At 32.0% G+C, this 27,708-nt stretch overlaps 1 protein-coding gene across 2 annotated transcripts in view; it reads left to right on the forward strand.

Annotated features, from left to right (window-relative positions):
• Positions 1–27,708, forward strand: part of LOC108904269 (mucin-3A) — a 126,820-nt gene that overhangs the window by 72,692 nt on the left and 26,420 nt on the right. For both annotated transcript variants that reach the window (XM_018706750.1, XM_018706751.1), the window contains one exon: positions 11,951–12,034. In XM_018706750.1, coding sequence (XP_018562266.1) covers positions 11,951–12,034 — 84 coding nt within the window. The remainder of the gene's footprint in view (positions 1–11,950; positions 12,035–27,708) is intronic.

Below are 27,708 nucleotides of genomic sequence, written 5' to 3' on the forward strand. Positions count from 1 at the left end.
TCTTTTCTTGGATTTATATCTCAACAAATATCGTACGGACTTTACATATTTTTGAAGCGTAAGATTGTTTGAAAATATTTGCAGGAAATAATTTTTAGAAGTCGTTTTCGTTTTCTGTACCTATTTATTTAATTATTATCCACCGTCATCTAAATTTTGCATTTGACATCAAATGTAGCGTCGCTATTTTCAAATATGCAAATATTAAATATTATTTCTGTTAAATACAAGTACAAAGTGAAGAGTTGGCTTTTGTTAGCGATACTGTATTAACGATGCTCAAGTCATTATCACAACTTATGTTTGTACCCCTCTTGCTCATTAAAGTAATGTTAATCCCAAAATTAATGTAAGGATTCAAAGGATAATCTCTGATCTTGTGTCACGTTACACGTTGCAGGATCAACATTTTCTTAGCTTCGTTTAAGATGCCGCAATTTTAATACCAGTACTTTTGTCACCAAAGTCAAATCAAAAGTTACTAATTTACTTTAAAATTTACAAATGAAATGTTTCTCCACGTCGTTTACATATTCTCATTATTATTTAGAAACTGGGAAAATGTATTAACAACGCACCAATAAGATTTCTACTCATTAATTTGTGTATTATTGAAGTAGGCAATTACTGTGGCTTATGTCTGTAAATCTTTAATACCCCTTTAGAAATTAATCCTTGAGGAAGGATTATCCTCTAAGTTTAAACGTGGCAGTTTGCTATAAAATTACACTGTTTCCCGTCCCTTTCCTCAGCTGTGTGTATTTATAAATTTCATTTTTCAGTCCCGATGGAATTCAGCAAAAATGAAAACGCGCCAGCGTCATTTCTGCAGAATAAATAAATCCATTTGGTCACCCCTTCGCTTAATTTTCATCCCTGGCCTTGTCGCCATTCCCACTCTTAATCCAATTTATCCTCTTGCCCCGAATCTCGTTTTTTTCACCCACTTCCAAACAACTTCTTGTCCCGTCAAAACCACTTTGTATTTTTTTTTGCCTCATTTACTTTTTCCTCAGACAAGGCGAGCTGGGTTATGTTACACGTGGTGCTTCCGTACGTGTTATTTTTTTCGTGAAAGTTTCATACTAAGAGGGCACGAGTAAGCAATTTTCCTAATTATAACAGTTTTACTATACTTTTTTACTGCTTTACTTAGGTACCCATTTCAATTTTTTATGTTATATACATGAAATTCATTAAAATTACTATTAAGCTTCAGTAAATAATTTGCTTTCAGTTTTACTGAACATAATTCTGAATAGTAAAATAATTTATAATTTTAAGAATATTAGAATATTATTTTTGAGTACTTTACTGTTAAGCAGTTACATTTTTCATTGAACTGAGTATACTTTTTGTAGATTCACACTTGGATTCTGTTGGACTGGACCCGGACGTTACAGCAACTGTTAAATATTCATTTATTTGCCCTGAATGTAGCGTGAAGGTTCTCTTAATTATACAAAAAAAGCACAACAAAAAATAGAGCATTATTAATTGGATTGCTTTAATTAAAATGATTTTGTAACAGTGAAAAGCATCAGAAATTTGCCTGTGGTTTTATTTTAATCAGACGGACGTACTTTTAATGTTCTGTAATGTTTAATGTCTTCAGCAGTAAAAACATTATTGCAATTATGTTTAGCAATAATGATAACTACAAGTCACGTCTCATGAATATGTAATTTAATTATATCATAGAATATATTTTTATGCAACCTAAGGTGTTCTTAAAATGTAACGACATGCCCCGTAACCACAGAATATGTGATATTAGATTTCGTTTCAACTTACAAAATATTGCAATAACATATTTATTTTGTGAGTACATAGCTCTTACAGGGTGTTTAAAAACTTTGAGTTATTTTTAAGGACTTTTTTATTATACATTTTTAGTACCAGAGAAACTGACCAACTTGCTTATGCTCAAATCGGTTAACTGGGTTCTGAGTTAAGGAGAAAGCAAGAAATAAAAAAGAAACTTTAACACCCTGTAACATTGTTGCGACATTTTCGTTTAAGCAAGTTTGGTTAAATCGACACCATTTGGATTCTAGATTATACCTTGAAGTATGTAACATTTGTTAGGTGACACCCTGTATTACTTAATTACTTATAACCATGTGTTTTTCAATTAATAATATTTGGATACATTAATGTTTCTCTTTTTTAAATAACGATAATAACATGATTATTAGACATCGCGGGTGTAATTTAATCCTGGACGGAGCCTTAGTCCGCAGAGTAGTAGTTCTTAAAATCATTGACAGCTTATTCTATGAAATGAGAAATTTTTAGACTGATTTGAATTAGTTACATTCCTTTCAAAGTATAAAAGGTAATTTTAAAAAACTGTAATTAAAAAAACGATTTAGTTAAAAGAGCAAATCCGTAGTTTTAATTGGATGGGTAAAAATAAAAGTAACATTCATTATTAATCCACACAAGAATCTCTTAAAACAAGATTCACGTCGTCTAACTAATCACAAGCACAACACCTTCGAACCCCATTTTCGCGCACTCGTTGGAAAACACCTTAAGAAAAGGAAACAGTGGTACGCAAAAAACACTCCGACACGGTCGAATCCAGATACCAACTGAATTGCGTATTGGTGGTTGCTGAACACCTTAGTACCTCGTGTTAATAAACCGCCGCGCCGTTGTCACATTGCTCGATATAAATTTTATCGATTTTTTTTATTATAACGCTAATTACTTTTTAGAATTAAGCATAAATAAGTTCAAAAAAGTGATAAACATTGTATTTTATGGTATTATATGCACGCAGTTACGTCAATATTCCTTAATTAGTCGAACTTTTGTACATCGAGGTGAAGATTTTGATAATTTTTTTCTCGGATATGGTCGAGTTTAGGACCCATGTCACATAAAGCTTTTTTTTTATTTTATCGTCTGTTAAAATTTAAGGCAGTCAAATTTCTAACACCCTGTATAATTTAGTATCTATAAATATTCAGACACGAATTCGAATTTTAAAAAGTATGCCACTTAAAATGCAAAAATAGGTTAGCTCGTCTATTGTGAGATAATTTATTTAAAAGTTTATATTATTTAATTATTTAAATATGTCACGTAGGTATTTTTACAAGCATTTAATTTAACTTGTCTTGTTAGTCAAATTTTGCCTAAAACAGTTATTCCCAACCGATTGAGCTGAAATTTTGCACACATGTTTAGTTTGGATAACAATGCATGGTTAGTAAGTAACGTCATTCTAAATGTAATATGGCGGACTCCCATTGATGACGGACCAGTTATTTTTTATGCGCCCCCATGATATGGGTATCAAATTAAAGGGTTTGCTGAGAAGAATACGAAAATAAACTGACACCACCAGAACTTGTTTAAAAATAAATTATACATGAACTTATTTCATTAATAATATTTGGATAGATTAATATTTGTATCTTTTTAAATAATTATTAATAAATTTGGGTGAAACAAAATGTTTGCTAGATATTGCGGGTGTAATCCAATATTGAGCGAGGCTTCAGTCCTCAGAGTAGTTGGTTCCTACATTGTTATCGATAGTTTGTCTTTGAAATTGCTTTTCAGCATACTTAGATGTTGGAGCCAAACATCAAATGAAAATTTTTGCAAAGCAACGGAAATTAAGCGGAGTTAATACTAGCCAACGAGAAAGCGAAGCAAGCAATACACAAATGGCATACATGTTTTTAGACTTGAATTAGCTTAATACCTTAGAAAGTGGAAAAAAAGAATAGCTGAATAAATACTGACCTTATTTAACGAAAACTTTCGAACATATTGAGAACCGTTGGTGTTCGATGCTGCTTTGTTATTAAAAAAATTGTTCAGGATGTCAGCTTAAACACTAATAGATGTTTTATTTTTGAAGATTAGTGGATGTTGTGAATATTATTGCAAGTAAAAATAGTTTCGTCTGAAAATAAAATTTACCATTAGACATTTGCAGAAATCTTCAGGTAAATCATGATCTTCCTGTAGCAGAGCAAGGACTCTTCACTTATGGATGCTGTCTTCTCCTCAATACTCATATATCTCAATATATAACCTGACAGTTAAGAAACAACTAATTTCAAAGAGAGTGGGGAACTTTTTCCTTTAATCATGTTGTTGTCTTCAAATCCCTTTCGACGAATTCAAATTTTCATAAACGAACTGTAGCGAACGAAATACCTTCTTGGAGAGAAAAAACGGGAGAGTGGGGATGTTGCACACCAACTTTTACACGCAAAATAAATTCACTAACTCACGGGGGGAGTACAGAATTTGCCACTTCTCTAAAGAGTAAATTAATAGGCTGCACTCGTTCCGCTGCCACCTAGTTAATTAAGTTATATTAGACCCTAAAAGGGCGGGTAGGCTAGAAAGTAGAGGGCGTTAAGTAAAGATGGGATGTTAAGGGTTGATTACATTCCATATCACAAATATCGCTTCCGAAGCAGTTAGCGGAGCACGGTTTCTGTGCAAACGATCATTCAATTTATCCTTTAATTGGAACTGAGTACACATAGGGTCCGATTCTGCAAAAAATCACGTTTTAAATTTTAATGGGGGAAGCTTTCTTTATGCTGTACAAATTGCGGCAAATACGATATCCATTTAATTTCCCATTTGTTTGGATTTGTGCTCGCAAACACCAAGGTATCTGTTTTGCAAACATGTTAAGAACTGCTGAAGCCGAGAGGGAATGACATAATAATTGTAATATAGTTAATGATAGCATATGGGTATTGCGAAGTAACTGATTTACGACAAAATGTTATATATAATTTTACATTTAGAACACATTTTTAAAACACCTGTTCTCCAATAGTGCAATGTAACCATCTAAATTCATGATGGAAGTACCTTATAAGTTCAAATCATTGACAAACATCAACCTATTATTGTTGTAGTATCACATAAATCATTGGTGAAGTTAAAAAAAATTATAGGTCTCAAATTGGATCCTTGGGGAACTCCACGAATTGCAATATAAATACTGACCAAAAACTATTGTAACAACAAATTGGTTGAGACTACTTAAATATGATTCTAGAAATAACGAATATTTGTTATGAAAGCCTAAACAGTAAAGTTTTTCAAGAAATTTATTGTGACATATTTTGTCGAAGGCTATGTAGATTACATGGATATATCCATTATTGACTAGCGCTTCACATAAAAATAGACTGAACACTGATAGCAATTCTCCAAATTTTCGAAGAGGCTGAACTGCTTAAAATTAGACTAAAAGTGTTTTCAAACGTTGCATGAGTACACCCATGCAATCTTTTTCTAGAAAAGAGTGAATTTACTAACTCTATTTCACTAGAGGTAAATTTAAATGCTTCCAAGATGACCTCAAATTAAATATTAGGATCGTTCTTTTAGGAATTCTATTTTTGTTACTTAGAGATGCCTTAGGTTCATGTTTTAATTGGCCTGAACGTTTTGTAAATACAGATCTGCATCTTTAATTTTTTGTGCGATTATTGTGTCTACGGAAATCTTGATAGTAATAATTATCTTTTGTAATGTAATGTTCTCGACTGTATACCAAATCGGATATTGGTACATAGATATTGAGAACCTCATAGAAATTATAGAAACTATTAATAATAATATTGATATTATATTATTCAGATAATCCGAATTGATATCATTATGCAGTAGGACAAATTAGCTCATTTGAAATTATAATTCTTCTGGTTTCTATTCACATAAAATTTATCAGACTTCACATAAAGGCCATTGGACAGAATTAATAAAGATATATGTCATTAAATAATGGTAAATAATCCTGGAACATATTACAATTAATATTTACTCATTATTAAGTTTAATTACACAGATTGACACAATTTTAAACCATATTTTACCCAAGGTTTTTGACGCGCTAAATCCAAACCGGTCACGGTACGTTTTCTTCCTAACCTAAATAAAAGTGATGTTTTCTGCTATATTTAAAGTTATGGTAAGTACTACTTTTCTACTTCAAAATCCATTTTCGAGTATCTTTTTTTGATTAGTTTAGCGTATTCGTCGATATGCCTACTCAAAAAGAGATACAAATTAAATTAATAACACCTAGTTTTTCAACAGATCTTCAGGTTTTCGGGGATGCTGGTTATGAATCTGATGTCAGAATTACAAAATTCAAAATGGCAGATCCAATGTGGCGAATAAAATGAAAATATTACATATTATCGAATACTACACAAAACTTCTAGAAGAAAATATAGATGTCAATTTTATCATTTAATACAAGGTTTTTAATAAAAAAATTCGTTGTTTTCGAATTACGATCACTTGTTATTATTCAGCCCTCATGCAGAAGAGAACTGTTAATCTCACGTTTCTGCTACAAACAATTCTGAGATTGTTGATTTCAAATGTAGCAATACACTTTTAAAATTCAAGATTGCAGATGGCGGATCCAACACAAGAAGCTCAAATACAACAGTCCCCTGAACCCCATAGCTTTGAAGAGTGAAATATCCGAATATTAACGAATACGCCAAACTAACCAATTTCAAAATACGATTTTTTGGACAGAAAAAAGGATATTCAAGCAGCTCAAACTGTATTTTGAATAAGAAGAGTAGTATTTACAGATATCGTAATGAGTTTTGTGGAGCAAAATTACTTCGTAATGTAACATTTTGTCGGCCTGTAGTCATTTGTACCAGGAGTCATTCCTAATAAAACTAGTAAATTACACCTTCACACAAAAAAAATCGAATGCGAAGATGGCTCATCCGGTAGTATTATTCATTTTGATGCTAATAATCGATATTTTAATTAATATAATATCAAGCACACAAAAAGTCCAAACCCAAAGATCTGACATATCATTTCCGACGTATTTTGGTGAGCTGAAAATGATTCCGTAGTCAAAATTTAAGTGCGACCTTCAATCTTTGTCTTAGATGTTTTAGACCAAAGCTCTCTATTCATAGAGGAATAAGAAGTGGATCTTATTTGTGGAAGGGCGAAATGGGCTGTGACTATTAGACGCCTTCATTATAGCCATCTTTCTCTATCGCACGGATTTCTATGACTTTCTTTATCGCTCTCACGTAACGGCCGATGAACCATGGGGACTTTCCAACGCTGTATATAAACGTTAAAAACATTCGGAGCTGCTCGGCAAATATATCCACTTCTTGTGAATAATCGAAATAATATATCGAAAATTTACCTTCGTCGTTTATCCAATACTCACCCAACAGCGAGGAATATTTCAGATGTCGTTCGATGAAATCGCTCCCCCGCATCTCTCGGTGGTGAAATGTGTTCGGCAGCAACAGAACGACGCAGAGGCGTCACCAACGCCGACCTGAAATTCCTCAATTAGCATGTCAAAGCCTCCTGTGATGTTTTCGCGAGATGCACTCCCTCCCCGCCCCCCTATCGGAGTGGATCCTAATGGAAATTATACGCAGCCGGTTTATCGATTGTGTTATCATTAAATTCATTACCGTATTACTCAGCGAGAATTGGAATCGAAGTTGCTAATCTGATTTCGCAGGAAAGTAATTTTTAGCGAGGTAATTAATTCGGTTCCGTCGGGAGAGGTGGATAAAGGTTACGGGAGCGAAACGGGAATGAATAGGAAACGATCACAAAGGAACTAAGTGTTCTGGCTGTGTGTTTCGGAACGTGAACCGATTGAAAATTGAGTAAGGGTGTGTTAATTTTAAAATGGCCTGTCTACGTTCCGGGGCGGCTTGTGTGGATTCGGGGCGAGGAAGGCCGGGATGGGGTTTTATGATTTAATTTTAAAACTTGTAGCGGCGGTTTTCGTTGTCGAGCCGGCCAACGGTTCGTAATCCCACTTCTGATGGTAAATTTTATAATATTCAACAATGCACGGTAGCCACATCAGTTAATTAGTGAAGTAGATTGTACAGATGCCCCTTATAATTTCTAAATTTAGACACATCTACCTGGGCGTGCCAAACAAAACTAAATTAAAGGAAAAATTAGAAGGTATCGACGTTATTTCCAAAAAAAATTCTTGTTCGGTGAACTGTTAAAGGAAATTGGGAAAAGCACAGTTCAAAGAGTATAAAATCTATAATTTGCTTGCAATAAAGAGGACACCCATCATTACGGGCCCATTGACGACAATATCCAATAATCGCAATCAGCAAGCGAGCGTGTGTGACTCGAATACGATCTGATTTCCAATTCAGAAACGACGAACAAAGGCGGTAACGACGTAGGTGAGAGCCATTAGACGCTGCAACATCCACGGTAGTTATGCGAGCAGTCGGTAGACGTTTCGCGTACAAAAACCGCAGAATACACCTCAGAGACACCGCATAACATTATTTCGACGGTATTATCTGCATAAATAATAAATAGAGAATGGGACGTGCTCGGAATATCCGCATCCCGCACTAACACGCTGAATTAATGAAATTACAATTATATTGTAATGTGCAGAAAAAGATGTAACGTTTTATAAGTCTGAAAATACGTCTGAGAAGTAACCATAATAGTTTTAAAGAACTTTTAATAATAATAATCGATCTGAAAGTTACTCGGGAGTTTTTGGTGTCGCTGATTACGAATTTGGAGTCAAAATGACAAAATTCAATGTGGATTTAACATAGCCATATCAGAAGTAGAAAAATGTTGTAAATAGGGATTTTCCGAGTCGTAGAATAAGAATTTAACGATTATACAATACAAAATGACCGATATAACAAACATAAGAAATCACCCAATAAAAAAATTTTAATTAAAAATTGTTTATGTACAATAAAATAATTATTTTAAAACAAATATTATTTCAGTAAGAACATCGTATTCTTTTTAAACAGCAAATATCAATTTAAATAATGTCACATTTATCAAGCATAAAGAAAATGTAAAAATGACAATTGACATATAAAACTATTGATACACTCTGTTAAATAATTGTCGGGAACTGTTTATTTGAATTCCGTGCCGAAATTACAATATAAAATTCAATTTTTTTAATAAAAAAAAAGATTCATCATCAGATGAAAAATCTTCATTTGTAGCAGCATCAGCATCCGTCGAATCTTCTGAAATTGAAACAATTTCTTCTTTATTCACAATCTTTTCATATCTTACAATTGGAGGTAATAATAATAAGGTTATTGCATCTGACGACAGTGATCTAAACTATTTCTTAGTAGTTGCCTACAACTTAATATAATGTGCCCAAGGATGGGACAGACTTAAGATCTAGGAAACTGTAAGAGATACGGGGTGGCTTAAATTAGAAAAAAAATTTGTTTTTTTATACCTAACAGTATGTCGTTTAGAAAGTTTTAAAATTCCGGGTCGTTCCGAAGATATCCGGAAAAACCCGAAATTTTGCAAAATCGTTTTATTCTTCTACTGGCTTTATTTGAAAACGAATTTTAAAATAAATTGCATATTTAAGTTGCCACTTTTTTCGCTATATCCAATGACATAAATATTTTTGCAATATGACGTTTCGTCTTCGAGGGTCCATCATCAGGTTAATTTTTTTAAATACATCGCTACTTTTTTATAACAAAATCTAAAGTAATTTTTAATTCTGAATTAGATGATATTACTATTATAATCGTTATAAAAGGTTTTTAGCTTGTTTTAGCTAGCATTTCAAATTTTTCCTGACTACGACTCTGAACTCTTTCAAAATATCTATTGGAGGAAGTCATAACAGTATAAAAGTCAATACAGCACAAAATATCCAACAATTTTTGTTACTATTATTAGCAATACTAATTAGAAATAATAAAACATTTCATAAATTCGTATTATTTTTTATTAGGTACAACTTTTTTAAATTATTTATTTAAAAAAATTGTTGGATATTTTGTGCTGTATCGACTTTTATACTGTTATGACTTCCTCCAATAGATATTTTGGAAACGTTCAGAGCCGTACTCGATTTTGCAAAATTTCGGGTTTTTCCGGATATCTTCGGAACTACCCGGAATTTTAAAACTTTCTAAACGGCATATTGTTAGTTATAAAAAACACAACTTTTTTCTAATTTGAGCCACATCGTTTCTCTTACCGTTTCCTAGATCCTAATGCTATCCCATCCTTATCTTGGACACATGGATCTGATAATACTAGAAATCTTGAGAAAATATTGTCCAAACACCATGCCAAAATCGCTGATAAGATTAACGAAATCCAACTTGATCCTGGTGAGTCTTGACGTGGCGTCGGTGTTCACAAAACCACTAGTCATAGTAGCTTTGGAGGAAATTCATTGAATGCTTATCGCAGAAGGCAAGGATCATAATTCAGTAGACTTGACAAAGGTGTGCACCACGTTATTTTCCTTTAGAGATCAGTTTTATGAACGAACTGGGGCAGCAAATAAGGGTTCAGCTTTGACAAATATCTACGTGGAAGCTTCGTGAAGAAAACCCTGAAATCAGCAACTCTAAAGCCAGTGTTGATTGAAATATGTTGACAACACATTTATTTATTAAATAGCATCATACATATAACAACATAGAAGGGAATACATCCAGACATCAACTCCAGAATGGGGATGAAAAAAAAGTACCCTGCCGTTCCGAGACGTCCTTGTCAAAAAAAGCCCAATTGACAGAAAACCGACTCCATCACCCTGGTTATTAAGTCCAGAAACATATTAGTACATCAAGCAAATGAGATCTGCAAACCGGAACACTTAGACGAAGAACTGCAGCACCTCCAATCGGCTCTTTGACTATTTGAGAAAATGGAAATATAAACAGAAATATCGCATGACATTTAAGGACATCGAAAAGGAAAAATATTTGGCAACGACCTATCTGCCTTATATACACGAATATACGCTGACAAGATAAACTGAGTCTTTTAAAGCTGACGTTGTATAAACAAGAATATCGCACTTTTAGAAAGACAATGATAGAACAAGTAGATCCATCCAGGATGTGACGAAGTGTAACGCTATACTAGACCAATTTCTTTTAATTTTTCGTTTTGGAAGATCACGGAGAATCTGTAAACATCAGAAAGTGTGCCTTTCCTGTTTTGTCCAGCAAATTTGTAAAGATACCCAATAATTGTGATTAATGCATGTATTAATGGTTTCGTAAAAACATTCTGGGGGACATTTTTTCTAATTTGCTTAGATTTTCTAAAACGCTGGACAAAAAAATTGCGCATATAAACGCCTCCCTTGACAAAAAATGTTTTATTATTACAGAAGTGTAACCTTTCCGAAGCCTATTTAAAACTGATATATCGTTAATCAATTTCTACTTATGGGTAAAAGATATATCCCTCAGTAAATCCAATTTCAAACTTATAATGACTGTATTCAAATTACCTTTTAAAAAGACCTGATGTTTCACTCGCTTAACCAAGGTTTTTCATATTGTTTGATGTTCGGAATTTTAAAATATAAAACTTAAGATCCTCGATACAACGTAGGTGTAATTTTTTTGCACCAACTGTTAATTGTTTACAACTTTTAATGAAATACCTCCACCATTTCGCTTTGTATCAAAGTTTCCCCCAACTTTGTTAATTGAGATTGTTATATAGGTATCGGTATTTTAGATTTTGCCCAAAATTCTAATAGAGCTTTCGTGAAACTTCCCCTCGGAAAATGAAATCAAATCTCTTAGTTGTGCTGATTGTGTGTCATAATGTAATAGCTTCTATATTTTCATTACCATTTTGTAAAATTATATAAATATTAATATTATAAGCTCTTTTAAGTGACGTACAATTTATGCGTTGTTTGTCACATTCTTGGGCAACTGCCTGTCATTAAAAAATCACTGTATATTTAACGGAACTAAATCCATCTCCGTAATGTTAGTTAATTAACTTCTATTAAATAGTAGACTGACTGACAGCGCTATAATAAGCCGAATCGTACTTAAACTTAATTAAAACTTATGACATGATTTTAACGCCGTTGCTTTTGGTTTAGCTTACCAACTTGTTTTTGTTCCAGATTTCAAGATGTACAAACGACAGCTGTCAGGCTTTGTGATATTCTGGACGTTATTAACAGCTCTTCACAGGAATGTGGAAGCAAGTAAGTACAAACGAACTGTTGTTTTATCTTTAAAGTGTATAAAATACATTGAGAAAGGCAGAAAAATTTCTTGTGAAATATTTAGTTTGTGAATGAAAGTTAAATGCGAAAAAGAATGCGAAAATTTGTGAATTAAAATTTTGTTGAAGTATTTTTTTTTCGAATTACGTAATATATAAAATTTATACAATTTTTTAAAGATATACTTAGACTTGATAAACTTTATTTTCCCAGTTCAAATATTTAATGACACAAGAAGTGAGCAATGTTTTTTTTATGTCTACACATTAAAACAATGTTTTTATAAATAATTTGAAATAATATTTTACACAAATTTTGAAAACTGAAAATATGTAAGGAAATTTTGAATTTTCTTTCGATATTTGATGAGTGTTTAACGCGAAATTGAGAAAAATAACGCAAAAAAATTGTAGCATCTTAATCATTAATTGGTGTTTAAGGAGCAATAAACCTGCTCCTTCAATTTTTTATAAAACTGACGATTTAGGAAAGGAAAACTGCTCAACTGATCAATTTCAAAATTTACAGGCCTCATGGGCATGTATTGAGGTTAAAAAAACCTACAAACATTAGTACTTTTCGCAATATTTGCAAAGTAGTCGTTGATTTTACATAACAGCATTGGAACTGTAACTTCTTTATATTTTGGCCGATTAAAACTAAATAGTTTCCAATTATTCTCATCCATACATTAATGATAAATTTTTGTTAGTGTTTTGTCTGAGTAATAGCATGGGGGTTCTCGTCACTTCAAAAATATGCAAATTCTATTTGGAAAGCGGTTGGCGTAAATCCGAACAGCTTCAGAAGCATTCCATTCTGCAAGTTCGTACATTAGATGAATATCTGCAAATTCTTCATAGCTAAAATCCTCCATGATATTGAATCAACAAATGGTGTCAAAATGATTTATGGCAAAAATCTAACTGTTAATTATACATACTTGTTGACAGTCATCTCAATGTCAATAGAAACCAAGATTTTTGACACAATACATGTATGTTGTTCATAAAATTCGATTTTCTCAAAAACGGTATAAGATATCGACTCACATACGGTATACCTTTTTCTAGCAAAGTGAGAGAGGAATCGAACTATGAAAGAAAAATTACAAATTTGGCAACGCTGTCAAAGATGCATAAATATAAATGGATAATTTCGCCTGCTCCTGTATAATCCAGGCATATTCAATATCAGTTTAAACTTGAAAATTACCCTGAGTTATAACTGGAATTTGTTTTTCAAACTTCTTTTTTGAAGGCGAATAACTCCACAACGAAGCCTAACAGGATTTTTTTTATGAAGTAGGTACTACAACTATTCTGATATCCCCTTCATTTTTTACATGACCTTTCCAGGCACCCTGTATATTTTAATATTCAAATATATATTTTAATATTCTGAAATTTGAAGGCACGCCCCTGGCGCCGTAAATTGTCACAATAGTTCCGATAACAAAACTGTATTGGCTTATCATTTTCTTGGAATTCTATATCAACAAATATTGTACGGATTGTAGTACTGGTTGAAACAATCCAGATTCAAAGAAATGAGATCCAAGAATTTATTAGATATTCCGCAGTATGCATTTATCTGCAACATTTTCAAGATATCCCACTTTAGCGCAAAGTTTCAGAATACATTTGAATACCTACTACTTTTTATTAAAGAAAGTTGGAAACTCAATATAGAACAGTGTTCATAAATATGTTCCGGGCCAACAAGAAAAATAATATGACAACATATCTCTCATATTACTTTTAAACTTGATATTGCATTTCGAAACTTTAAGCATCCATTTTTCATATACCTCAAGCAAGGTCCTAAATAAATGAATCGCAAATTGCGAAGATGGAGAAGTTTTTTTATTGTTTTCTATCGATTTCTTTATGATGGAATACCTGGTGGTGTCAGTGTTGTTTACATCTTCTTCAGAACGAATAGAAAGTTAATTTGTAAGACTTAAATTGTGTTTATTACTAAAGATTCGAACAAGATCCTAAATCTATAACAAAATAAGAAATATCAGTTTTTGAAACTTTCATCTTTTTTCAATTCAGTACTTTTACTTATGTTTTGAATGCATCTAACCCAGATTCTAGCTTCACCTCCGCTAAGCAAATGTTAGTAGCATTTTGACAACAGCTATAAAGAGTTTAATTTATTTTGTGGTTATTATATTAAATCTATGGTTACAAATCAAGGTCTCTTGACAAAAACTATAAGACAGACAAAGTTTTGTACTATTGAATTGCTTTCCTACCAAAGGAATCACAAACATTAAAAAAAAACAAATCCATCAAAAACAGTTGAATGTTCTTATCAAAAAAAGTTCTCTGCTGTCTTGTTCCTTGTAGTTATTAAATGCACAAAATAAAGTAGTTATGAATATCACATTATTTCAAACAGATTTCAGACTCTTTTTCATTGCCTTAAATCGAGTAAACATTATTTTTTAGATGGAGAGCCGTAACAAATAAATTGGAAAATTTAAAAATTGGCAGTGAGTATGGATTTAAAATTTCCATAAACAAACTGCGTTTATAGTATCGCATTTACAATCTATCACTCAATTTTGTATTGTATACAGAAACTCTTCACATCTTTGTCTAATAATAATCGTTCGTAAATTTTGATTGAGGACTTGTCTCTTTCATAAATAATAGGTTAATAGCCGGATTTGTTTTTTTTTTTTTAGTTAATGCAGAACAATGTATTTATTTTTAGTTAACTCAGATCCTGCCATGACCATGGAAAAATTGAAGGTTATTTCAATTTCCTATCTATTGATACAAATATTTCATTCACTTACATCGAATATTCCTTACCCATTTGCCTCTAAATATTATTTATAATTGGATGGTATTTTATCCTACTATAAATTAAAAAATTAAAACGGAATATGAGTAAATGCCACAAGGATCAACGTGAGGTTGTTTTTAACAAATTTCTTTTTCATTAAAAATACTTTTTAAAATGTATGTTGTCAATATAGGTTGCTTTTTGAATCATCTTAGGCCATTAAAAGAAAAGACTGAAATCACTGATTTGTTGAGGTTTGGAACAATAACAATATCGGTAGTATCACATTAAAGTACATTCATAGAATTAACAGAATGACAATTATTGCATTGAGTCAGTACCACATAAAAATTTCAAAAATTTTAAATTTAGTTATACTCTAAGAAGATATTTTGACAGTCAATACAAAATTAATAATATAAAAATACATTCAATAACTTTTTATTATTAATGCTATTATGATTAATGAATATAATATAAAAGCTTACTCATTTAATTTACGTAAATGAATAATTTCTCTGTGATGTTCGTAATATGAATGTTCAACAATTTAAAGATAAGTAACACATAATAATTTTCTCCGATATTCAAGAGCACTTTTTGCTTAAAACGGATGCTATAGTCTTTTCGAAGTCGTTCAATGTATAAAAACGCCTAGTAAAAAAATTTAATGAGTTTCATAGACGTCCCAAAAAAAGTTTTCTGCTAAAGGTAATAATAAGTTATAATAATTTGTATATAATGTGTAGAAAATTTCTATTATATGTTCGTATAGCCAACAACATATAATTATTTATGACCTCAAACCATTTTTTTATATTGATTGTAAATTTCGTTTTGTTCCGTTTCAAAAGGTCTCCAAAATGCCATGTTGTAATAATATTAGTAAATAAAATATCCCCTTTTCGCAATTGTAATATGAATAATTGGTAGAAGGTGCCTATAATAAATTAAAATTACGTGAATCACACCAAATTCCGCATTGCTGCTCTGCAATGCGAGGCAATTTGTCAACCACTTGTCAACAGCTGAGATTTATTGCCCAGTCGCCCAGTTCGGCTGCCTGTGTACGGCTTTTGCCCGCGCATACATTCTTCAACTGAGAGTATACATCCACGTTTACTACGACCAGACCTGTATATAGGTATGGCTAAATAAATATGGGAACAAGTTTTTCAAATATGTCAATGTCGAGTTGCTGCGTCAGCGACCGACCTGGTACATACTGCCAACCTCTTGGTTCCTCAATTGAGATCGGAAAGACTATAACTGAACTCAAATCAACGCTGATCTCTTAAATCTATGAATGTACTTTACACTGCATTTGAGCGCAAGGAAAGACAAACGAAAACGCCTCATTCTATTGACGAAACGAAAGCTGGAATACCGGAATTATTTATGACTATGGGAATCGTAAAGTCAATTGTGTATTTGTTTTTACAGCTGCTAGAAGAATTGTTATATAAAAGAGAGTGGAAAATAGTCTATTGTCGTAATATGAATGTGTGGCGCTTGGTACGTTTGTACACTGAAAACAATGGCTATACATATCCTCTACATACCTTATTCAATTATTTTTGTGCATACAATTAATACAGTTATATAATATTATTCAATAGCAGTGTCTTTACATTGCATGTATGTATATTGATTCATTGGTATAAATATTATTTGCCATAATTATTCTGATAATAAATTAATCAACTGGTACTAATTATTGGTTGACAGAAAGTGTCAATTTATTAATATGATAAATAACAATTTATTTGTTATAACATCCGCCTACTTTATTTTTACAAATTTTCGCAATTACCTCGTTAGTGAACGATGACGCATATAATCTTTTTACTAGAAAACCATCGGTTTCATCGAAAAGTTACAAGTGGTAAAAAAGTTGCGCAATAAATCAGTCTTCCCAATAAATATTTTTTAATAAATAATTTGTTTCATATAAAAAATTTCTAATAAAATACTGCAATGGGGTTGACTGTTTCACTCCTTTATAAAATACGCCAATGATCGAAAAAATATTGAAAAGTTGTCTCTTTATTAGTAGGATGCTCATACCAAGTTTCGTGTCTCATGTTAAAGAACAAAATTAAAATGTGAATTTCAATCTCCCTCCTTTAAGAGGGTATATCGCCTCAGGGGTGCAACTTTCATAACGAGCGTTCAAATAAAAACGTGGTCAAGTTGGTTCTGAAAATTTGGATGTAGGGCGTAGTGTATAGCAAATGAACTTAAACGTCATCTGTCAAAGCGCTATATCGCCGCTATCAATTTGAATATTTTCGTTTTAAAAAGGGTTTAAAATGGTGTTTTCTCAAAAACAAAAAGTGTTTATCATAGAGTCCTACTTTAGAAATGGACGCAAGATTGATGGAATATGGAAGTATTCTATTGAGGAATGTTTCATAGAATTTCAAAATCAATTTCCCGGCGTTGTTGAGTACAAAATTTTTCAAAGTGCAGTTCAGCGTTGTGTTAATGTTTTTGGTGAAACGGGCAGTGTAACAAGAAAAGAAGGAAGCGGCCGACCTAAAAAGCGGACTGAAGAATTAAAAGAAAATGTCCAACAAATAATGGAAAATGCGCCAAGAACTTCTGTACGTGTTTTATCACAAATGGTGGGAGTATCAGTCGGTACCTGCCACACAGTGTTAAAGAAAGATTTGCGTTTGTTCTCCTATCGTTTAACTTGTCAGCAAGAACTTCATGAAGTTGATTTTCCGCGACGGGCTGTATTTTGTGAATGGTTTTTAAACAACTACGGTGAACTTCATAATATCACCTTTTTTTCTGATGAAGCCTGGTTTCATTTAAGTGGTTACGTAAACTCACAGAATATGAGAATGTGGTGTTCTGAAAAACCAGATAACTTTTTTGTCGAGGGCCCTCTACACGCTCAAAAAATTGGAGTTTGGTGTGCTCTCAATCGAAGGAGGATTTATGGACCTATTTTTTTTAATGTTACTCTTACTGCGCAAAGGTATAGAGAAGAAATTATCGCTCCATTTGTTAACCAGCTGGAAGAAAACGAAATTACAAACTTTTACTTTCAACAAGATGGCGCAAGGGCACATACGGCAGGCGAGACGATGAATATGTTGAGGGAAGTTTTCCAAAATCGACTAATAAGTCTCAATGCTGAACATGAATTTCCACCGAGGTCATGTGATATTACGCCGTGTGATTTCTTTTTGTGGCCTTACCTTAAAAACACTATTTTTGAACTGCCTATTCCTGATTTAAATCATCTGCAGGCTCGACTTATAGACAAGATTCGTGAAATTAACAATACCCCGAGCATCTTAGAAAATGTCTTTAATTCTTTGAGGATTAGGTGTGAAAAGTGCTTGGAACAAGGAGGGGGACACTTTCAGCAGCTCCTTTAATTGTTTGTTATTGTTATCACGATTATTGTTTAAAATAAAGTTATATAGTCATTAACGTTATTGAAACTGACAGCTGCTATACAGCTCGTTGAGAAATGAGGTTAAGTTGGTCGCTATAAGCTATTCCCTACGTCCAATGTGTCAGAGCCAACTTCGACCACGTTATTATTTGAACGCTCGTTATAAGGTATTTTTACTTCAATCCTCTTATTTTTGGCTCTACATTCACTGGTACCATTTTTGCTACTTCATTTAAAAACACCCTGCATATGAGCACATTTATTACACAAGCTTCTTAAAAAGTGCACTTTACGATGGTCTATGTATTATTTTCGAAAAAATCGGGGCGATCCAGGCAATGCATGAAACATTCACATTTAAAAAAAGCTTGGCTTCCATTCGCATAGATCTTTTTTCAATTACAGACGATTGCCCACAAAATGAAAAAAAATCATCTTAATGCGATGAAAATTTACGAAGCTATGCGCATTAGAAAAATGACAACATTTCATTGAAAAATTTTGTTGCGTGATGTACAAAAATATGTGCGAAGTTTTCTGAGTGTACGTTACAGTGTACGCCTGTTTTATTCAGCATGCACTTCGCTCTTTATTATATCCATAACGAAGCACTCGTAAACAGAAATAAAAATAAGGGCGCCTCGCTGGCCGAATCCGCATCAATCGAGCAACGAGGTCGGAGAGAGGAATAAAACTTTAATTACCTCGTTACCGCGAGTGCCGATACATGTCGACCGCAGTAAAATAAAGGTAAAATCTAAATGATTCATATTTTTGCACTTTATTGAACCCCAGCACCGCTGCAGCAACTCGCATTTACTGGAGGATGCATGGTCCGTCGGCCAAGCGCGTCCGATCCAATACAGTATATATATTTTTTTCTGTTTGAGGTACGAGAGGAATCGACTTGATTACCTCATAATTGGACGCTGTTTTTCGTCCGTAACCGCAGAGGCATCTGTGCATAAATCAATAAAGGGATAGCCGTGTCCGTTTCTTGTGCGGCGCGTCGCATAAGTCACAGATGCAAAAATCGCCGGAACCGTCGCGTTTGATACGGATTTTTATACTATTTCGAAGAGGTACTGGTCCGAAATATTGCATATGCATTCGCCAAATGGCGAGTGTGGATCTGTTTCTGTCTTGGAAGCAAAAAAAAATATTTTCTGCAACATTAACACGCCTGTGAATTAAAATTGCATTTTTTGGAGGCTAGATTCTTTTAAAACGAAGGCCCTGAAGCATCCTTTAAATAATTTTAAAAAACTGGAAATTCCGCCTTTAAACTCGAAATTTCGATTTTAAACTCGAAATTCCAAATCTAAACTCTTAGAATTCCTACTTTGAAGATTTAAGAATGAAAACGTGAAAGAGTTATTTAATTTTTTTAATAACTCTTAATTAAGACTTTAAATTCGGAATTTCGACTTTAAACACGGAATTTTGATTTTAATACTAGAATTCCTGCTTCAAAACGAAATTTCAACTTTCAGCAACAAGAACGAAGGCGTAACAGAATTCTTTAATTAATTTTTTTATAACACACTATTTGTAAGATTATAATTTCGACATTAAACTTTTACTTTAAACTCGGAACTCATACTTTAAACTCGAAATTCTGATTTTGAGGATTTAAGAACAAAGACGTAAAGAGGTATTTTGATTAATTTTTTTTTATTACGAAATTCAAACTTTAAGCCCGGAATTTCGATTTTAAACTCGGAATTCCAATATTTAAACTCGGAATAACTCGGAATTCCGACTTTAAACATTTAATAACGAAGGTGTAAAAGGCTTCATTCATTATTAATAACTCGAAATTCACACTTTAAACTCGAAATTTTGACTTTAAACACGAAACTCATACTTAAACTTGAAATTCCGACTTTGAGGATTTAAGAACGAAGACGTTAATTTATTTTTTTTATTAACTCGAAATTCAGACTTTAAGCTCGGAATTTCGATTTTAAACTAGGAATTCCGATATTTAAACTTAGAATAACTCGGAATTACGACTTTGAACATTTAAGAACGATGACGTAAAGGGATCTTTTAATTAATTTTATTTCTTAACTCGAAATTCACACTTTAAACTCGGAATTTTAACTTTAAACTCGAAATTCTGACTTTGAACATTGAATAACGAAGGCGTAAAATGGCCATTTTTAGTAAATCGAATTCAAACTTTATACTCGCTCTTTTATTCGAAATTCTTGCTTTAAACTCAAAATTCCAACTTTGAACTTTAAAACTTTAAATTAGGAATTCTAACTTTGAACTTGAATTTCATTCATTTTTTATCGACTCAAATTTCCGACTTTAAACTCAAACTAGAATTTCAACTTTAACTCAGAATTCCAACCTTAAACTTTGAATTGCTATTTTAAACTCGCAATTCCTACTTTAAACATCGGAATTCAACTTTGAACAAAGAATTCCGACTTTGAACATTTAAGAACGAAGGTGTAAAAGGGTCCATTCATTATTAATAATTCGAAATTCACACTTTAAACTCGGAATTTTGACTTTAAACACGGAACTCATACTTAAACTATAAATTTGAGAATTTAAGAACAAAGATGGAAAGGGATCTTTTGATTAATTTTTTTTTATTAACTCGAAATTCAGACTTTAAACTCAGAATTTCGATTTTAAACTCGGAATTCCGATACTTAAACTCAGAATAACTCGGAATTTTGACTTTGAACATTTAAGAACGAATGTGTAAAATGGCCATTCTTAGTAACTCGAAATTCAAACTTTAAACTCACTCTTAAACTTGAAATTCTTGCTTTAAACTCGGAATTTTGACCTTAAACACGGAACTTATTCCTTAAACTCGAAATTCCGTCTTTGAGAATTTAAGAACAAAGGCGTAGGTCGTTTGATTTTTTTTATTAACTCGAAATTCAAACTTTAAGCCCGGAATTTCGATTCTCTCGGAATTCTTCTCGGAATTCCGATACTTAAACTTAGAATAACTCAGAATTACGACTTCGAACATTTAAGAACGAAGGTGTAAAATGGGCATTTTTAGTAACTCGAAATTCAAACTTTAAACTCACTCTTAAACTCAAAGTTCTTGCTTTAAACTCGGAATTTTGACCTTAAACACGGAGCTCAAACTTTTAACTCGAGATTGTGACTTTGAGGCTTTAAGAAGGAAGACGTAAAGGGGTCTTTTTGATTAATTTTTTTTATTAACTCGAAATTCAGACTTTAAGTTCGGAATTTCGATTTTAAACTAGGAATTCCGATATTTAAACTTAGAATAACTCGGAATTACGACTTTGAACATTTAAGAACGATGACGTAAAGGGATCTTTTAATTAATTTTATTTCTTAACTCGAAATTCACACTTTAAACTCGGAATTTTAACTTTAAACTCGAAATTCTGACTTTGAACATTGAATAACGAAGGCGTAAAATGGCCATTTTTAGTAAATCGAATTCAAACTTTATACTCGCTCTTTTATTCGAAATTCTTGCTTTAAACTCAAAATTCCAACTTTGAACTTTAAAACTTTAAATTAGGAATTCTAACTTTGAACTTGAATTTCATTCATTTTTTATCGACTCAAATTTCCGACTTTAAACTCAAACTAGAATTTCAACTTTAACTCAGAATTCCAACCTTAAACTTTGAATTGCTATTTTAAACTCGCAATTCCTACTTTAAACATCGGAATTCAACTTTGAACAAAGAATTCCGACTTTAGAATAGGAATTCTGAAAAAAAAAAGTCTGAAAAAGGGCATCACACATGAAATCATTTAAGGGAAGCCGTCACTATTACACCATAAGATCGTAAGCGGTACCGTTAATAAAAGGAACGAAGAGCAATGGGCCAAGTAACGAACCTTGCGGCACACCCTGTGTTTAATTAAATAACTCATATTTGTAACCCCCATACAAATTGAACACGATGGAAAATATAAGAATTGAACCTGTATAAGTGAAGCGATATTGTTTCTAACTGGCTTAGATTTTCTAAAATGCTGGACACATGGCTTGCGCATATAAACGCGACAATCATGGGGTTACGCAACGTGTTTTACATTTATCTGTTCATATCTAAGTCACAATACAGCCGTGTCATTGTCAAGAAGCAATTAATCATAGTCTTTCTTGCACAAAGCTAGTCGCGGTCCTGTAAAGGTGACAAAACTCTTGTACGAGCTACGTGTCTTAAAAATATTTCTTCAAACACTTTTTCGCAATTTTTACGGCGCTGTCAGGGGACGATTAATTATGTTCTTTTTCATAAAAGAAAATACATAATGTATCGACTGACCTAAAAAGCACAAATTTCGGTATGCATGTCGGTCCACGTTTTAATAGGAAAGATGATAGAACAAATCACTTTAAGGAAAAAAATTCGTACAGAGGTACTTCTTTTTCGAGATACGGTATGTTGAAATTAGAAAATATATCACATTTTCTGTGATATCTTTGAGGATCCAAAAAAAAATTGTGTGTCAATGATTTTTTAGGGTTTTGATAATTACATTGCTTTTAAATCAAGCAAAAATAATCGCATCAATTATTTTTTTTACAGATGGAACCCCTCTAAATTAGAAAAAATATTCCTATAAATATGGATAAAAAAATTTCGAAGATTCAGAGTATTCAGGTTTTAAAAAATTGTATTTATTCAAACATCTCTAATAATATTTGACGTAGATGGATGAAACTTACGTTAATAATTTAGTCAATTAATGGCAAAAATCAATTTAATTAATTTACAAATATTTCAATCAGTAGCGGAGATACGGATTGGTACTGTTAATATAAACTCCAGAACTTAGATGACGCTGAATACTTTGAAAATTAAATTTAATTCCTTGTTATTTACGGGACAAGGTTTCTTTTACTTTTTTTGAAAAATTAATTGCTTTCGAGTTTATAATTTTTTTAATTTGTTCGAAATACAATTTGCAATATAATGTAATCATCAAAAGCCCAAACAGGTCATTGACGTAGACATTTTATATTTTAACGAGTTGTTCTGCTTGCAGGTACTTAGAAATTACTACAGCAATGTTTTTTTTTATATTTTATTGTTATACTGTTTAAAAATTATGGTTAAAGCACTAAATTTATATACATTTTATTTCTAAAACATACTTTTATATTTCAAATCTATTCAACTATTCAGGATGATCCAAAAATGAAACCTCGTATTCTTTGGTGAATTTTAAAGAGCCTTTCCTATACAGTTTTTATCTAGAATCATTTAAAAGATACAGGGTGTTAAAACTTCAAAAAATATTTTTAATTTTTTTAAATCATTTAAAAACTAGTATGTGAAATAATTTGAAATTGGGCACATATATTTATGTAAACAGTCTCCAAAATCTGAGTGTTTTTCCTAAAATTTACATGCTCCAGTGGCGGAGATACAGGGTACCGGTGGCATATTTTTCTAAATAACGCCACTGCTTTGCAGATTTGTACACCCATTGAGATTCCTTTTTTCCTTTTATTGGGTAAATCTACATCTTCAGTTATTTAAATAAATATGTTATTTTTTTTTAAACTTAAATACATGTTTATAGGAATTTTATTCCTTATTTTGCGGACTTCTATTACTAATTAAGTTTGTCGTGTGGAATTTAGAAGACCCTGTGGCCCAACTTTCACTAGTTTACATTAAACATCCCCAGAGACATTTAAAAATATATTTTTTTGCAATTTCAACACCCTGTATCTCGAAAACGAAGCGAACTAAGATCCGTATTCATAGAAAACGTTATACTTAAAACAATTTATTTTGTAACTTGGTGAAGTTTTCCAACTAAAAAAATATAAAAAATGATGATAAAGGCACATTTCAACAACTGACAATCACACAATCACAAAATTAATTCAATATAGCCGTCCAAGCTAAAACCGAACCGGGAAAAGTTATCAATACACACTCCAGAGTGATGACACGTCAAAACCACTCTTTAAATACGCTTACAGCGCCCCTAGGGGCATGTTACATTAACATTACGTTTTACCTGCTTTCTCTATAACCCAACAGACGATTATTCAGTGTTACATAAAGTTTAAATTCATCACTTTCACTTTATAAACGTGCATGCCTATAATGCATTGTGATATATGGCCAATTAAAAAAAAACGCCGTGTTGCATAATCGTCGGCGATTTTCACGTCCGGCGTAGGTTTCGCACAAGACATTGTATAGTAATTAGTTGTAAAATATTCGACGGATCGTCTGTGAGGATTTGGGAGGAAAAAATAATTTTACCAATTAATATGCAGTTTTTGATAGATGAAGTAATCGCTGCTAACGAAGAACGCCCTTTGTCCTCTTCAAGTCACGGTATTTTTGCTAAGAAACTTGATAGCAGCAGTTCAAATTAAAAAGTTCAAGGATTCTTACGAAATTTAAGACGGAATTATTAGCGTTTAATTAAAATTGTATTCCCTAAATAACTGTCATCATTACTGAAGATAATTATCGATCGAACCTTTTACCTTCTTACAGTAATACTGCATCAACGCCGTTTCTATTGTTTATAATTCTGTTCAGAAGATTTAGCTAAAATATTTTACACATTTCATAACATTGTGTTGAATTTTTACTTTTTGCAAAAAAACATCGTTGTTGTATCGAATTTTGATTTTAAAATTTATACTAGGACATCATTTGAGGTTATAAACAGATTTGTTCTATAAAAATGTGTAAAATAATAAATAATGGTACTTCTCTCCCGAGTATTTTCGTGTTTTTTTTTTAATTTATGGGCATCCTGTATATCTAACCTAAGATGTTTGACATGACAGTCTCATTTTTTCGAGGGGCAGAACTTTTCATAAAGAGTGACATTTTTCGATAAAGTCAAAAACAAAAGAGTTTTCTCCTCTCGTCAACTCCATCCGTGGACACACTGTATATACATTATTAATAAACATTATTGTAGGTAAATTCTCAAGTTTTTACTAATTTATTTTATTAAAAAAGTTAAAGAAATAAAAAAATCTTATTTTTTGCTTTTTTTAAAATTGTTTATTAACGATTTTTTGCATAAAATGTTCCTTTTACATTTTTTAAATAAGCCATTCCGATGAGAAATTCAATTCTCTACTAAATTTTTCCTATGAACTATACCGAAATTTTGCTTCGTTTTCATGCTATATTTAAAAAACTGCAAACGTTCATTTTCATCCTTATCTACAATTTCAACCCTCTAATTTAATAGTACCCCGCGGTTTTTTCATTTTTAATTACCCTTCGAACAAGTCATGCGATGAAAATCCTTGAACGTCTTATTTCCTTCCTTTTTGCATAAAATGAGAATTAAAACCTATAAGGGTAAACGCGTCGAAAATCGAAAAATTGGCTAAGTTTGAGCTGCTATATATTAATCAGTTTTTATCCAAAAATACTTTACAACTTCTTATTTTGAAGGAAATTTTATCTACCTTTTTTTTTTCTATGAAACAATGCCTGTATCTATATTTACTCAAAAAAAAGTAGAGGCAAAAATATAAAAAATCAGAAAATCGAATTTTTTGCTTTCTCAAATTGTTTATTAACGATTGTTTCGCATAAAATTCTCCTTTTAATTTCTTTAAATAAGCCATCTCGATGGGAAATTCAATTCTCTAAATAATTTTTCCTATGAACTATAGCGAAATTTTGCTTCATTTTCGAGCTACAACTAAAAAACTGAAAGGGATGCATTTTCACCCCTATCTCCAATTCCCACCCTCTAATGTAATAGCACTCCGCGGTTTTTTCATCTAAAATGATCATTTGAACGATGATTTAAAATAACTTGAATGTCATAGTTCCTTTTAAAATCCTCTATTCAATAGCCAATATTAAGGTTTCCTATCATTGTCACTGTCACTGCTTCTTGATCTGTGCATCTTGCGGATAAAATGAGTTTGGTTAAGGTATATTTATGTCGTTAATGTTAAGGGAAAATAGGGAAAAATTAATAGAATAGGATTGCGCGATTAAAAAAAATGAAAAGCATTATTTAAACCCTTTGGACCGCCCCTGACCGCTGACCCACCAAGGTTTATCGAGAATGAATACCATACCGTACCATATTATTCGGTCACTAACCTAGTTTTTACTGCATTTTTAATACGTAGTGAAGGATAAGGTATAAACAGACTTTTTTACTTTGACACTTGAATAAATTAGATTTTTTTACATTTTAAATATTAGCAAGTATTATTTAGGTGTTAATAAAAACAAATATGGATAATAATTGTTTTCGAATGTTAGATTATTACAATTTAATATTTTAAATATTGTTAACGTTTGCACTATGTTTTATAATAATTGAATATGAGTTTTTAGTATTAAGTTCAATTAATTATTCGGTTTGTAGTACGTATACTTTATTGTGTGACTTATTCCTTTTCAAAGAGTAGTATGGTACCTATGTTAAGATTAGCCCAAATATATAGTGGGAACATCTGGCAGTAGGGTCCCGTTTTCTAGGTACATAGGAGAAAGTACACTTGTAGCCATAAACCATCCTTCTTTTTAAGCCTGTTAAATAAATTAGTCTGCACTGAGAATTCAACAAGAGTGTTTCATTTCATCAACCTATCAATTTAAAATGACAAACACTCACTCATCCGTCCATAGCATTTTGTTAATAAAGCTGGGATCCGCTGCATTTTGAAAGCAATTGCAAAATTCATAACGATTGGGGAAATTAGCTGTTTCTCTTCAATGTTCGAACGTTTTGTGGTCCGCTGGCGCATTCCCTTTCAGAAAATGTGATGCAAAGTTGAGGACCGAAATAGTGGAAGCTAAGGGGAAATTTACTTATCTTTTAAAACGTCGAGTAAATTTTTTTCGATTTTCTACGATAAGTTTTTAAAATTAAATGATTTTATGACTCAATTACCCTGTATAGATCATGTCACTGTATAGAGAATAATATAAAAATAAGTAAAACAGACAAAAATAATGTATTGTTACAATATACAGTTTACAAACGATAATTATACCAATTTTTGCATAGAATGTCTTATCTTGTAGAAGGTGTTGGAAGATTTTCATTCAGATATGCAGAAAAATTGAAAATTCTGAATATATGATCTCAGTGAACTGAGGTCCATTTTGAACAGAAAATTTTATTAACGGCTGAACAACTAAGAGAAAAAAATATGAGCCACTCTGTAAAATTTTAAAGAGGAAATATGAAAGAAAAATTTTTTATACACCTCGTATTAGTAAGTAAAGTGAAATTGGAGTGAAACATGGACCACACGCAAAATAATTTCCAAGTGAAGTCTCATTTGGTTAACTTTGTCCGTTTAACTTCCCAACAAGCGACTATTTATACGAAACTACTAACTAAAAGTACACGCTTGCCAAAGGAATCCCACATTACTGTTAACTCTAATCTGTCCCGACTGTGTCTCTCCGTGGCAGTAGAGGAAATTTATCGTTTT

The sequence above is a fragment of the Anoplophora glabripennis genome, unplaced genomic scaffold (assembly GCF_000390285.2).
Source record: "Anoplophora glabripennis isolate ALB-LARVAE unplaced genomic scaffold, Agla_2.0 scaffold46, whole genome shotgun sequence".
Lineage (NCBI taxonomy): Eukaryota > Metazoa > Arthropoda > Insecta > Coleoptera > Cerambycidae > Anoplophora > Anoplophora glabripennis.